Source organism: Diadema antillarum, unplaced genomic scaffold (genome assembly GCF_040938485.1).
Source record: "Diadema antillarum isolate AM-2024a unplaced genomic scaffold, OU_Dant_1.0 scf00000143, whole genome shotgun sequence".
NCBI classification, from domain to species: Eukaryota; Metazoa; Echinodermata; class Echinoidea; order Diadematoida; family Diadematidae; genus Diadema; species Diadema antillarum.
In genome coordinates, this window is record NW_027271032.1 from 776,559 (window position 1) to 791,225 (window position 14,667).

General features: G+C 41.2%; 1 protein-coding gene across 2 annotated transcripts in view; it reads right to left on the reverse strand.

Moving 5' to 3' along the window:
• Positions 1–2,518: 2,518 nt before the first annotated feature.
• LOC139721477 (serine/threonine-protein phosphatase 4 regulatory subunit 1-like) overlaps positions 2,519–14,667 on the reverse strand; it is a 64,376-nt gene continuing 52,227 nt past the window's right edge. For both annotated transcript variants that reach the window (XM_071632794.1, XM_071632793.1), the window contains 9 exons: positions 12,013–12,171; positions 10,554–11,591; positions 9,392–9,580; positions 8,879–9,040; positions 7,563–7,663; positions 6,678–6,798; positions 5,127–5,242; positions 4,544–4,704; positions 2,519–3,202 (listed from right to left, as the gene is read on the reverse strand). In XM_071632794.1, the coding sequence (XP_071488895.1) occupies positions 2,955–3,202; positions 4,544–4,704; positions 5,127–5,242; positions 6,678–6,798; positions 7,563–7,663; positions 8,879–9,040; positions 9,392–9,580; positions 10,554–11,591; positions 12,013–12,171 (2,295 nt within the window). In that variant the 3' untranslated portion in view covers positions 2,519–2,954. The remainder of the gene's footprint in view (positions 3,203–4,543; positions 4,705–5,126; positions 5,243–6,677; positions 6,799–7,562; positions 7,664–8,878; positions 9,041–9,391; positions 9,581–10,553; positions 11,592–12,012; positions 12,172–14,667) is intronic.

The window sequence follows — 14,667 nt, forward strand, 5'->3', positions numbered from 1 at the left end:
ATTGTTGACAATCTTGAAGACTGTCATCGTGACTAGCTGTATACTAAAAGAAAGCGTGCAGATTACAGCTAAATGAATATTTGCATGTTGTGTTTGCGCCCTATCATGGTGCTCATCGTGTTACTAATCCGACATCGTAAAACATGCCTTAGCGGTACCACATTTCTCTGCCAACAATGACTCCCATCAATACACATCTACATAGATTCCGAGGTTTGTTTTAAGCATGGGTTTATCGCCTGCAGACTGATGCCCACATACACTGACAAAGAACAGTGCGAAGACGTTGGGTCTCGGTAATTGTATGTGCAGGCCTAACTTCATGGTGTGAAAGATATCTCGTGAAGAAAAACTGAAAGAACAAAGACTGCCTCGCTGAAATGAAGTGACTTTGTAAGGACAAAGAAAGGGCACAGTAAAATCACAGTTCCTGTCATAGAAAAGTTGGCAACCAATATCCACATGATTGTTTCATTAACATCTACGGAAAGCGGACTCTCACTAACGTAAGTTTAAAATGACTGAAGTCTAGAGTAATTAACACAAAATAAAAATTGGTAAAAAGTGAAAACAATTCTATAAAACATCAAAATTTCTTGCATTATAAACTTGCTTAAAAAAACTAAAAAGTTTCTTACTCCAAACATGTAATATTTAGCACTTCTCCTCCTCTGAGAAAACAGACATTAATACAGGGATAAGAAACTAGGATGTCACAGGCAAAGTGACTCCATACACAACCATGACATAATAATCATGTTTAACCTTCTAATGTAAATGAAGTTTACCCATGCACATTTTAACATTTTTCAACAACTAATCACACTGGTGTTCATAATTAATAATTTTCCACAGGAAAAAAAAAAGGAACATCCTATATTACCTCATCAGATTATAAGAAGTTAATGAGTTTACTTGGTGAAGTTGGGCAACTAAGAAGGGCAAGGGGAAAGACACCCAAGTTTTCATCTAGTTAGTGTGTGTTCATTGGCCATGCTTTGCACTAGCAGATCTTGAGAAAACATTAAACTGGGTATTAGAATATTATATGTGAAGATACACAGCATGGAATTTAAGAGTCCCATTAAATGCAAATGAAAATAAAAAGATGTTCAAAGTTACAACATGGTGATATCATTCAGGCTGGATATAATATTAGTGGGCTTGATGGAAAGAAAATAGGGCAAATATGTGATATGGATTATTATCAATATTAAAAATCTGCTGCTATAGAATTTTCTGACAGCTACCGAACCTCTTCTCTCTATAACTTCCCATATTCTGAAACTGCAAGATGTGCCTTTTTACTTTGCAAAGTTGACAATAATGATTAAAAAGTTCTTAGTCTTTGAATAAATGAAAATTTGTAAAGGAAAAATAAAAATCTTTTGCAATCCAAAACGACAATCCAAAACGACCAATATATATATAAGGAACCAACTTGGGTATGATACGTAATGGTGATATCAGGTTTGTGGGGATACATGCATGCTAAAGCCCAAAGTTATATAAATACAGAGATAACAAATATTTGTGAAGATTACATAATAAGACAGAATGTGAAGTTTCTAAAGCATTTAAACACGAAATAAGAAATTTTAATAAAATTTGCTGCTGCAAAGCTTGACACGACGCTTCATAGAGACATTAAGAACAGAAAGTAGCAGGGGCCGTATTACACCCTTGACCTTTACTGTGCCCAGGAGTCTAGCCAGTGCTTCCCAGGCCATCTTACAAGCATTCAATGAATTTCCCCCCACAGATAAACTTGACCATAATTCAGGGTCTGCCAAACTGTGCTGCAGTCCTAAATGAAGACTGCCAAACTAGGATTGGAGGATTCTGTAAACTCTATTCACTGACAATTTGCTGAACGCTACCTGTGCATGGCGGCAAAAACAGAGCAAGCCAACTAAATCAAAAGTAGGGTTGATGACATGCTGTGAGGTTTCAGCAGAACCATTCGGCAACACGGCGGGGGCTAAAATCATGTCACACATCTTCTATTGCCAGTAGCATTAAAAGCAGGCAAAAAAACAAAACTAGACCCATTTAAAGAAAAAAATCTTAATGTAAAGCAGTGTGCTTGGGTGCAACTGTGTCTGTCTGCCTTGGTTTTGACCGACAGAAGAGGTCAATAGTAGCGAGAGGTCCAGATTGACCAGGTCTGACTTTGGCGGGCATCTTGAATCTAGCTTTGTGGAGATGATGAGTGTGATGTGATGTACCACGGTAGCACACTAGTGGAAGAAGAAGAAGGTTGCATCTGATGATACCCATCGTGCCAGCTATACCGGTGGTTCCTGCAAGAAATGCAAGTACACAAGATTAAAGTAATGATGGAGTACTAAACACTCGCAGAACAAAAATGTCAACATAAAACTTTCCATGAATACCACAGCGAGTGCCAGAGGTTCATCATCAATTCCTTCCAAAAGATTACCAATGCACACGCTCAGAGTCACAAATATTATATTGTCAGTTCTCCTAAAATAGATTTCTGCTCTTACAATTACAGCATATCATATGGACTTTGGTAAAGGCATGTCCCACACATCAGTTTCTCGCAATCACTAGTCCAGCTGTTACTTTTGCGTATAGATATTTTTGCGAAATGTTGTTTTTGCGAATTTACACAGAGTGCACTATTATACTAGCGCATGGCGACATTTTTGCTTGTTGATAAATTTGCAGTCCAACAGTAATTTGCTAAATTTGTGAAAATTTAACCCTTGCAAAAATAACACCTTAGACAGTACAAGTGTAACCGTAAGTGAGAAAGAAAATTCCCTGGACATTCATTCAAATCGTATCCACACTTCCTTCATAATGGACTCTGTGAGAGCTGAAAGTTGGGGATATTTCTTTTACCGACCATCCGTCAACTGACTAGTAGACTGATACAAGTGCTCTGCATTCTATCGTGTGCCACATGTTCATTTGATTCTTCATTGTCATATTAAAAAAATAAAATAAAACAGTAAAGTTTCAAATATTATATGTGACAGGTTCATTGCTGATGGGAGGAGGAAATCATCTGGACGTTGCACAAAACTAACCCCTTCAGCGAAAGGCGCTTTCGTTTCCCCGGACGGGCCGATGCTGGAGTAGAACCGGACGTCCCGATCCTCGTCTCCACGTAATCGTGTCAGTGTTTTCATCATCTCCTCCTGGTGGGGATTCCCCCGCTTGTCGTAATAATCTACCAAGATCAAAGATGACACAAAGCACATTCAATTTCATGTCAGATGATCTTACAGTACAATAACGGGTTTTCGCTCGGCTCCCCTTTTTTTTCTGCGACATCAAAGTCAGAAATGGTGTTAAGAAATGCAAAGTAAGGAAGGATAAACATTATTGAAAACATTCACTTTGTTCCATGTACTGTACTTGCCCTATATTGAGCAGGTATAATTTTTCTCAAATCAGGACATCCCAACAAGTGTTTGAATTCGCGATTGTTCAGCACAGTAATGCATGGAGAAATTTACGCATGCATGCAGCATTCATGTCCAGATCAAAATTAATACTTTCGTGTGTTCTAAAATTCTTGAATTGTATCCTTCATGTGAAATTCACAGAAATAAAACACCCACAAAAAAATCTATGGCATATACAGTATCGTTTACATTCGAACCGGCTGACTTACAACTAACAGTTTACACAACAACCTACAGTGATCCCTTTTTCATTTATCATATCCATCATGTCACTTGTTTAAGTTTTTACCTTCGCCTTGATCAATGGAACAGCGGCAATGTGCAGTTTGTGAGACATCTGCAGTCTACATGACCTGTCATTTTCAAGGCAGTGATGGATGTAGCAGTTACTGATCCAACACTCTTTACAATAGAAAGGACTGGATTCCAGCACCAGTGCTCCCAAGTCCCACATTTTCAAGACTAAAAGCTAACTCTGCCACGCCTGAATGACTGAATGTAATTTCTCCCAGCAGACTCCATTCTTGCCAGTAAAGAGAAGTGTTTTCTACGTGACTGCTTGCTACTGAGGCCCCGGGGTATGTTTTTGCCACGTAGGCCCACATCTAGAGGCATCCATCCATGCAACAATGGTAGCAGAGGATATTAATATTCCCATCTCTCGTGAATTCAGCTCTTAGCAGGATCTTTATGGATCATTGTTCCATGCAGAAGGCTTTGTTGCAGTAAACTAAAGCAATCAAATCCTGCTTAATGATGGGCATGGGGAGGACAACATTTGTCACCGTTAAGCTTATGGTGACACACAGACACCAATGTGGCAACACTTCTATCATAACCCTTCCTTTCTTTCTCCCTCATGCTGGAGGAAAGCGAGATATAAAGAGATAATTTCCCACAGCTGGGGGTAAAACACTTTTATTTCAATTTGACTGTGTCTTACAATCTCTGAACTCCACACATCACTTCTCCCAAACACAGTAAAATAAAAACACAGGGACAAGGAAGGAGATTAATTAATGGTGACAGCGATATGTCAGTCCCAGAATGTGCAGAGGATCCCCAACCCAAAACAGTGACAGCATTGCTGGTAGGACACTTACAGAGAGGAAGAACAAACTCGGTGAGGGTGCGGGCCACCGTGATGCGGACGTTGGGGATGGGATCCTTCTCCAGCTGGAGTAGACTAGGCAGGAAGTCTGTAGCGAAGGTTGATGCATCCAGGGCCTGCTCGTGGAGCAGTCTTTGGCACAGATGGCAATACCTGTCACGAACATGAAAATGAGATTCTAAAGGTCTTCATTTTTCTTTTTTTTTTCTTTCTTCAATCACACAAATCCTGGTCAACAGATTGCAGCATATGATTAACACTTTCATGTATTCATTATCACTGATATGGATAAGCCTATTACACAGCTTTGAATCAAAATACAAGTAAAGGTAATATAATAAACTGAGCTAGAATCAACATTATCAATTAAGTGCCTTCTTCAAACAATTTTGCATAATTGTGAAGATGCAAACAAAAAACAAGCAACTAAATCAGATACAGACAATCACCGAGTCATCGTTTCTTTCTTGGTTTTGTATGGTGATACTTTTCTTGACCACTTTTGTGCTTTTTAGGGGGAAATTTTCTTTATTAACAAGATAAAACAGAACTTGAAACTTTGAACTTGAACTTACGCCTGTCTCTTGATCCAGCGGGGGCTCTCTGCATAGCTGGAGTTGATCTCGTGGACGAAATTTCTCCTCAGGTTGCCATTGTTGGACGACATGATGATCTTGGCAATCATACTCAGCTGTATCATTTAGGTGAGAATATAAGACAAGCAATGAACAATGGTGAGGATAGCTGCATGCCATTACTTCTCGCTATGTTAGGCAAGTGGAAGTAAGCTATCTGAATGTTTCAAAACAGACTTCATTGTACAGGCACAAAGAAAATTGGGATAAGACTGGAAAATGTTTGCAAATAACGACGATTATCAGAAGTCTCCCCATTGCTCATTATAAGGGCCCTGCTTTGCAATGAGTCATAATGCCCGAATTTGACTTTTCCCCTTTTCCTCATTCTAGAACTAGAGAGGACACGATAATGTAAAACCAGAAAGATGCGTGAATTACCACTGGCATTCAATGCATTGTGTAAAGAAAACTTTCACATGCATTTTTTTTCTTTTTCTTTCATGAATCTTGGCTCTGTAAGAAATTTGCGAAAGTTTCATGCATGCATAAATTTCTGGTTTTACAGTATGCCATATCACCTGACTGGAATGTGACTAGAAAGAAGACTTACTGTATATGCCAAATATTTCGCGAGATTTTTATTTTCGCGAATTTCGCGAGTCAGGTGCTATTCGCGAAATTAAAAACACAGGAAAATATTGACTCCAATGCCGATATGAATGTGACATACACGTATACATTTCTCCGTTCAGTACAGGACTCCGCGATCGCGAATTTAACCACTTGCGAAATTGTTGGGAAGTCGCAATTCGCGAAATTTTAGACTCGCGAAATATATGGCGTATACAGTATCTGGGTCTCGACTCTACATTGTTGCCCTGTCACAATATATTATCAGGCTGGCCTAAAGTGTGTCAGTACTCCTTCATAAAACTTACATGATTATTTCTCAATACAGGGTGGAACTAGATCCAATAAAAAAATATCAATCCTCCTCCCCAAGCCCCACACCCCCCCCCCCCCAAAAAAAAAAAAAATAAAACGCTCTCAAAAACCTTCAGAGAGAAACGCATTCATCACTGTGGAAGCTAAGCTGCATGTCTTTCTAATCTGTCATATCACCAAAATGTACAACTGTAAATGCCAAGTAATTGACATGAAATGTATACATAGTAGTGCAGGGATGATATTGAAGTTTTTTGAGAAAATCGGAAATCAAAATTGTCAGGTGATTTTGATACATGAAAATAGCAAAATGTGTACAGACCTGGGAAAAAAAATCTGAAATCAGATTTAAATCTGCAGAATATCATGCCTGGTAGTGGCAACTTAGAATGAACAATCTATATTTACAACAACGATGTCACAGACAGTGATAACATGCTAATTCACTGCATGCTCTTCATTACTACTGCCCTGCTCAGCGAATACTGCAACATTAGATGTAATCTATACAGGTACTACTCCAGAAAAGGAGTGGTGGGCGGGAGTATCACAAGCATGAATCTCTAGCAGAGATTAACTTCCTCTATGCTTAGCAATGCTTACCAGTTTGTAGGACGTGAACCTCACGTCGGCGACGCGATCCCCGGCGAGCGTCATAGCGATGGGCAAGATGTTATCACAGACATCGCTGGGATCATACAGATCACACAGGAGGATTAGTTGCCTGCGAGAAGTAAAACCAGAAGAATTGAAGGAAATTACAAAAACGTGGATAACACCATCTTTTTCAGGTGAGGTCCAAATCATGTGATTGAGGAGGGTGCAAAGAAAGAGAAGCCATGGGTATCACCAAATTTGTTTCATTGCCATTAATTCTTGTGTGTAATGTGTTGTAGTGTATTTTCTATTGCTGTACTGTATTGTCTTTTTCCTGGTCAAGTAAATCATAAATTATCAAACAGGTGTACCTCTGGCATCAAAGACAAGGGAGATCGAGTTCAGGGGGAGAGGATTTAAGAAATGGGAAGCACATCAAGATTTTTTTTTCCAGAAAAAACAGCTATCTTTCCAGTCTTACACACAGACACAAACACAGACACAGATACAGACACACAAACAGACACACACACACATAAACCCAACAGATTGTAACTGAGAAAGGTGCCTGTAGTTGAGATCGCAAATGAAAGCTGATGTCAAATACATCCTTGCTCCTTCGTCTCCCTGTGCTTGTTTCTGAGGAGCTTTCATATCAATCACGGTATTCACACATCTTTCACTAACTCAAAATGGGCGTTAGTAGAGCACTTCAAGTACATCATTTTTCTTTTTAAATGTTATCATGCTGCTTTTAATTTTTAATAACTCTAGAATTCTGAACAGTTTCTCTTAACCAGTTCTGTACGGGAACCTGGCGGACTGTGTATTAAGTCTATAGGCATTTCAGAATTCAGTATGGAACGGGTTAATTGCACAAGGGCTGCTTACTCTGCCAGCTCTAGTCGGAAGCGCCAATTCCTCTGGTTGTCGGTCGTCAGAAAGTCAGTCATTCGGCCGAGATACTGCCTCCTCAGCTCAGGTTGTAATAACTGCACACGGGGGAAAAGATAATGAAGTATGTATCAGTCGGAGGGAACAGGGCGAAAGAGAGCAGAACAGCTGAACAAGCTCTGAATTTACGAGAGAAAATGCAAACACCCTTTGATTTGATTTGGAACCTGTTCAGCAGTTCATGGAGTTCATCTTAACTATGTAGGGGGAAAAAGACAAATATGAGAACAAAATGATAACAAAAACCGCAAGACTATTGATGGATGGCAGGCTACAGGCTGGTGCCATGAGAAGCCACAGAGCGGAATCAAATTTGTATCCAATCTAAAGCATGCAATATATCTCCACTTACCATGCGCTGACTGGTTTGATGGGCAGTGAGACAGAATGTTATCATGCAAAATATGCTCAAAGTACCGAGTTTTACAGCGCCTCAAATACAAATACCCTGAAACTTGGTGGGGCCAAGGTCAAACTGAGTTCAATTTTTGTCCTCCTTCATATACCACCATGACGACATAAATATTCCTGGAATGCATTCTTGTCATCCTATTCATTCCTTAATCTTTTGCCATTTTTTTTTGATTAACCTATTTCAAAAATACCCAGGATATGGTTTGATCGTAATATATATGCTTATTTCAATACACATGCGTTTAATATCTTTATAAAGTAAAATTCAATTAGTGGGCAGTGTTGCTATATGTGATCTTTCTGCTAAGTCACTAAAAAGAATATTAGTTCCTATTTTTTTTTTAGTGAACTAACCCATTTTTTATTATACATGTGTGGCACTGTTTTCCTATTTTCTTTGATTTTTCACATATTGTACTATTTCACTGTATCATGTATATATCCTCCGCTTTTCGTACACTCATCGGCTTCAGAACTGATGGAATTTAATTTTTTTCTACGATCAAATAGTCTCAACAAAATAACTTCAGTTAGGATGCAGTTGAATTGAAGTAGAAGGGGGGGGGGGGGGGGGGGAGAGCGCACGCATGGCCATGGAATTACTCTGGTGAGAGTTTTCCTCCTCGAACAACTAATCTTGTTACCTTCCAAGAACTTGCCAAGGGTGCCAAGATGAGGCATTCCTTCATTCAAACCATCGGTACATGGAGGACAAAACATTTACAATATGTTCTAAAGAGATAGATCATGTGTCAATGCCCCTAACTTTCCATCCTTACTCCAAGTCAAGACCTTACAATGCTGTTCGCTGCTCTTCACATTCTGCCCGTGCTCCTTACCTTGACAAAATCTGCAAAGTGCTTGAGGACACCTATCCTGACCTCGTCCAGGTCCCGAAGAAAGCCGTTGAAGATAGGCACGAGGTCCTTCGAAGTGATCTCGTCCCCAAGAATGAGAGCCATCTCGTGTATTGAGAATGCTAACGTACGCCTCACTTTCCACTGGAAGGAGACAAAAAGGTGAAGAGGGGACTAAGATTCCAGTATTGGTGTTGACATCTATGTGATGCGTTCGGTTTCTTTGGACCATCACAAAGAAATAGCGTCTGCGGTATTACGCATTTGTATGCACAACTGGATTAGATTTGTTCGAGCACAAATGCTCCCCAAAACACTTCATGGCAGTAATCCAACATCAATCTTTTGAAGAAACATGGAGCAAGCCTTCAGAAATTGTTCCTGAATAGGCCAGAGCAGGGCCACGTGTTGTTTAACTTTGCTCTATTAATCTACAGTTGTTTTGTCTTAATTCTTTCTTTTACTTCTGCGTCTTTACTCTGCAAAAAAACCAACCTGCATGTCGGAGGCCAGGGTCTCATAGATATCCCGTAGGCAGGGCCAGTTCTTGCGGCCCAGTGTGAGGGCGACTCCCGGCAGGCTGTAGGCGCAGTGCTTGGCGATCTCGGTGTCCACTGCCTGTGCAATCCTGGGGTCTGTCATGGAGAGGTAGTTCTCAAGGAGGCTGGTTGGGATGACATTTTGCTGCAGGACAGAAAAAAAAACATCAAATTTAAACCCAGAGACTTTTTTTCATCTTCATTGCTAAAAACAAATCAAACCATACACGCCAAACCAGAACAGAACAATTGGGGTCTCCCACTGCACTCAAAGAGCCCAAGAAAAAGTACGCAAGGATAACTTCATCAGCATGATACGGCCTGGTAGAAATTGTGAAAACTGGAGTGAAGTGAGAGAAATCAAAGGCACATCATCAAGCATTTGATTTGTATTGACTTTCAAACTCTTTACCCTCTCAAGTTTCCATGTAGAAACAAATGACTTTTTGGGAACCAATGTACCATAGCTAAAGTAATTAAAACATGTTTGAGGATTTCAGAAACATTACTGTACATAGTTCTGCTGCTTTCCTTTTAATGTGAATGCCACTGACACAGGTCAACAGGTTATATAGACACACATCTTTATCATCTCATTTTTCAGATATCAAAATGTACATTAACCTTTGTATCTTTATCATAATCTCAGATAAAAGAAATTAACAGTAGAAAAGCTTAGTGTTGCAGCCGATATAACTTTTAATCACTGACAATATTTGGGTATAGTTTGTGTCAATGTTGCAACAGCACACAAAAGATTTCACCCATGCAGAGCTGATAGGAATACCCTCTAGATAGATAAGTGACAGTGTTAAAGAAATATGGTTCATGTGAAGCTGACAGGTGTGTGTGTTATTGTGTGTGTGTGTGTGGGGGGGGGGGGAGTTGGGATAAGAGCAAGTTTACCTCAGATTTCTCTGCCATGGTGTGCATGTGTGTGTGTGTGTGTGGGGGGGGGGGGCGGTAGTGGGTGTTAGGGAAAAAGAGTGTGGGGAGGCGGGGTGGAGGGGGTGTTAGGGGAAAGGAGCAAGCCTCATACTAGAGTTTTCTGGGCCAATGCGTGCTCATGTGTGTGTGTGTGTTTGGTGGGGGGTTAGGGAAATGAGCAAGAACCTAACCTCAGTTTTCTGGGCCAATTGCATTTTCTCGGAGGCACTTGGTTGGACATCGGCCCATTCTTGGAGCTCTTCCTCCTCTTCTAGGACACCGTTGACAAAGGAGAGCGTCTTGTCGTCAATCCTCTGCTCCAGGGTCTGCGTGCTCGGCAAGTGCATGACCATCTCGGACATGTCGTTGGCTTCGCTCAGGTTGGCGGTGTGGAGCTTCATGTTGGGGTCTGCCCCCGCGGCGGTTCCGTCCCCAACCGTCTGCACCTGTGCTTCTCCTCGTTTCTCCCCCTCCCCTTCCTCCTCCTCCTCCTTCGAGGTTCCGATGCTCATCTGGGAAATGGTCTGCACCAGATCCTGGATGTCTTTGCCCGATCCCTCCTTGCTCACACCGTCGTCGCTGTCCTCGTGCACTGCTTCCGGACTGCTGATCCCGGAGTCGGGGGATGACTTTTCGCTTTCCGCGTCACTGCTCTCCCCACCGCCTAGCGGAACAATTGAAAACTCTGTAGTACTAGTAAACCTATCACCATTAGTTCTAGACTTTGTTTCATCTTTCTCCTCCTCCTCCTTTTCCTCCCCTAATGCCTCCATCTCTATCACTTCACCCTTTTTCTGCTCATCTTTGTCAGTCTTTTCCTCGCTACCATCTTCCGCGTTTCCGTCCTGAACACTGATGACCGGCACCGGCTGTCTCCAGAAGAGGAAAGAATTATACTCTGGACTATCGTCGTGGGCGGGCTGCTGCCCGCCCCCTATATTGAACTCTAGATGACCCACCCCCTGATGAAGAGTCTTCACTTCACTGCTTTGCTCTTGCTTGGCAGTCTCGCTGCTGTGCATGTCTATCGCAGCATTCTCTGCTAGTCTTTGGTTTGAGGGGGAGTTATCGGACGTACTGGGCTTGCTGATGCTGTCGTCTTCGATGGGGATGATCCCCGCGACCTGAACTGTGCCATCAGCATTGTACATCAGCTGGATCCCTGATATACTGGGATCAGCGAAGGTTGAGATGAAAGGACCAAGGGCTTGAAATGCTGCCATTCTTACCTGTAGAAAGTAACAAAGTTGAACATAATGCTAAGCTCTATTGATGTGTTTAATGAATCCATGTCAGGGATGACATATAAATATGCATATACTGAGAGCAGATTAATTATAATGGTTTACGTTATATAAAACACTGGATAAGTGAGTGTACAAGAGCAAATCTATCCTGTTTGTGTCTGAATAAGTCCAACTTTTTGTATTGATTTTCATAAAACTTCACCTTAGAAATAGATTCAAAGTTGCAGTAGTCAAATGACAGTTGTTGACGCAACTTCATGATAACCTGTTTAATACTCTAAAACTGTTAAACCTACAAGATGTAGTGACGTTTTCAATGTAAATAACTTTTGCAATAACGATGGGTGTGTATCGCAAGGGATAGACTTGACAAGAAAAAAAAAAATTCTTGGATGTCACTCACCCATCTTGACTGGTCACGCAGCAATTGGACAAAGAGGTTTGAGAGTTCCTGCTCCCGCTTGGACTTGGATGTAGCCCACGACACTGTCATGAAACATTCTGCACATGCCTTCCGTACTCCCCATACACCATCCTCACACAGTGCTTCAAACCTTGGTAACTAGACGAGAAAAGGATAAAAATGGAGGGGGGGGGGGGAAGGGAAGAGAGAAGAGGAAAGAGTAAATTCAAGCTTGATTATCCTCTAATTCACCAGGATAGGTCGGTTCGCAATTGTATTATAATTCATGGGTAAAAGCTTGCCGGAGGATTTAACAATGGGCCATTATGTTTGCCTCTTTCTGCATAATACACCTCGGTACCTGGAAGCCTGCTTGCATACAGTTGTTGTTGTTGTTGTTGCTAGGTCTGGCAAGCCTAGGGCAAGCTCTCTTGTCCAAAACAGCCATCCTTACGCAGAAATGCAATACTTTAAGTGAGGAGTTTAGTAAATGGGTTCTTTTGAGAGGACGAGTGTGATATGACTCAAATAGAACCTTGCCTTCTAGAGGATGCAAGCTTCAAAATCTCTTTGTGGCAAAACATCAGCATGGAGGAGTACACATAGCAACAGCTACAGGTCATCTCAACCTCATGCAAACAAAAACAATTTGATCATTTATTTGCATTAAAAATTCTGGTAACATGGTCGTATCATGCATGGACTAATCAAGAAATGCGCAGAAATGTGTTCTCCATTGATGGATGTCAAAGAGTTATTACTGACAAGCAAACAAATGTCAAATACCACTGACAAGCAAAGTTGCAAAGAAATGGTGTCATTGTTCTGACAGTAGATCTCATACATTGCATCACGTCGCATGTCATATGTAGGAGCCAGGGAACATAAATGCACAACTCTAAACACGACAGCAGGACAAGTGAAGAAAACGAGACTCAAAATGGAGAAGCATGACACTGATGTGTCAAGATCACATTTCACGCTCACTGCTGATACACAACTCATATTGTTGCGCAGCGCTCTGCATTATTGACGACAAGTCGCCCTACAAAACCCTCGGCAGAGTTATCTCATTTAATTGAGGAAAATTTGTCGCCGCCAATGCGAATAATCACCGCGAGAGACTCGGGGCTCTCGCTATCGCTCTCCCTCCATCTCTCTCAGACCGCTCATTATGCATTCAAGTGCTGCTCAATTCACCATCAATTGTATGATTATTTCATGAAGCGGGGGGAGGTGCAGTCAGAGGCACTAAAGTCCGCGAGACGCAGCCACGGCACGGTAAGGAGGAGCACTCTATTCACAGGGTGAAAAGTTCTCTACCAATTCACATTCAGGTTCAGGAGGTTTTTGGCTAATTCAATCAAACGCCTCAATTCCCATCATTCCTCCTGTCCCCCCCCCCCCCCCCCCACCATACAATGGAGAATTCTGAGGAGTTGTGTTTTGACAAGGGTAGCCCTGAAGATGGTGGTAAGTGCAGCTCACAAGACATTCTGGAGCTTTCACTTATTCATCACAATTTCAACACATCATTAACAAAATTTGCTTCACTAATTGAATTCTATCTTTTCCGGATGTTGAAGGAGTTGCTTCAGCAAACAACAACACAATACACATAAAACTTGCTGACTGAACACACACATAAGACATTCTAACTGCCTCTGGCTCTTTCATGCATAATAATTTCAGCAAATGAATTATAGCAAAAACTGCCTTTTGTAAAGAGATGAAAATTTTTTCTCCTAAACGAGTACTGGGGTCATCAAATTCTTCACTCAATGAAGACCAATATTTTGGGGAATTTGTCTCACAGAATTATGGTCTGAAACCATCTCTACTTACCCGTTTCACACAACCTGTCTATAATGTGTTTTGAAGTTTGGGATTACTGTAAAATGAGGAATTTTCGCGTGCACTTTAATTTCGCGAATTTCACGAGCGCCAAGATTCTTGTTTACACTATTATGCATTGAACGCCAGTGGCACTTCGCGAAAATTTCATGCCACGAAAAAGGCTGCCAGTTCCAATTCGCGAAAAATTAATGCCGCGAATATATCATGTTTTACAGTATTAATGACAGCTCATTCACATGAGAAAAAATATTAAACGTAAGAGGTCAGGATCTCTTTTTTTTTCCCCCTTTGATTGACAACCAAATGATATTTGTACAACATACGGTGCTAGAAATGCTCAACCAGGTTAACCAATAGTCAGCGTGCGAAATGAAGAGTTCTTGCCTACATAATGGATTTCGATACTTGACCAACAAATTGTTCCATCAAGTATGTGGCTTCCTGAATTGCAGTTCAAACTTGGGCTCAAATGTAGCCAGTAGGGTCAAAGGTGAACGGCTAGGACTGGAAATTATTTGACCCCTCATCCTAATTCAACATAGCCAAGTTCATGTTTCATGCAGCAGTTTAAATTTGTCTAACATGTCAGCATATCATCATTCTATTGGACTTGGCTAAACAACTCCAACAATCTATGGCGCTTCTTGGACCCTTACTTATCCACGCTGTGACCATCATCACAGATGATACCTTATTCCAACAACAGACTTCAGTTTTCTATAACAATACTCTCAGGGGACACTTCCTCTTGTCCATCGGACACTTTTTCATCTGACACTTTTTCATCGGAGACTAGAC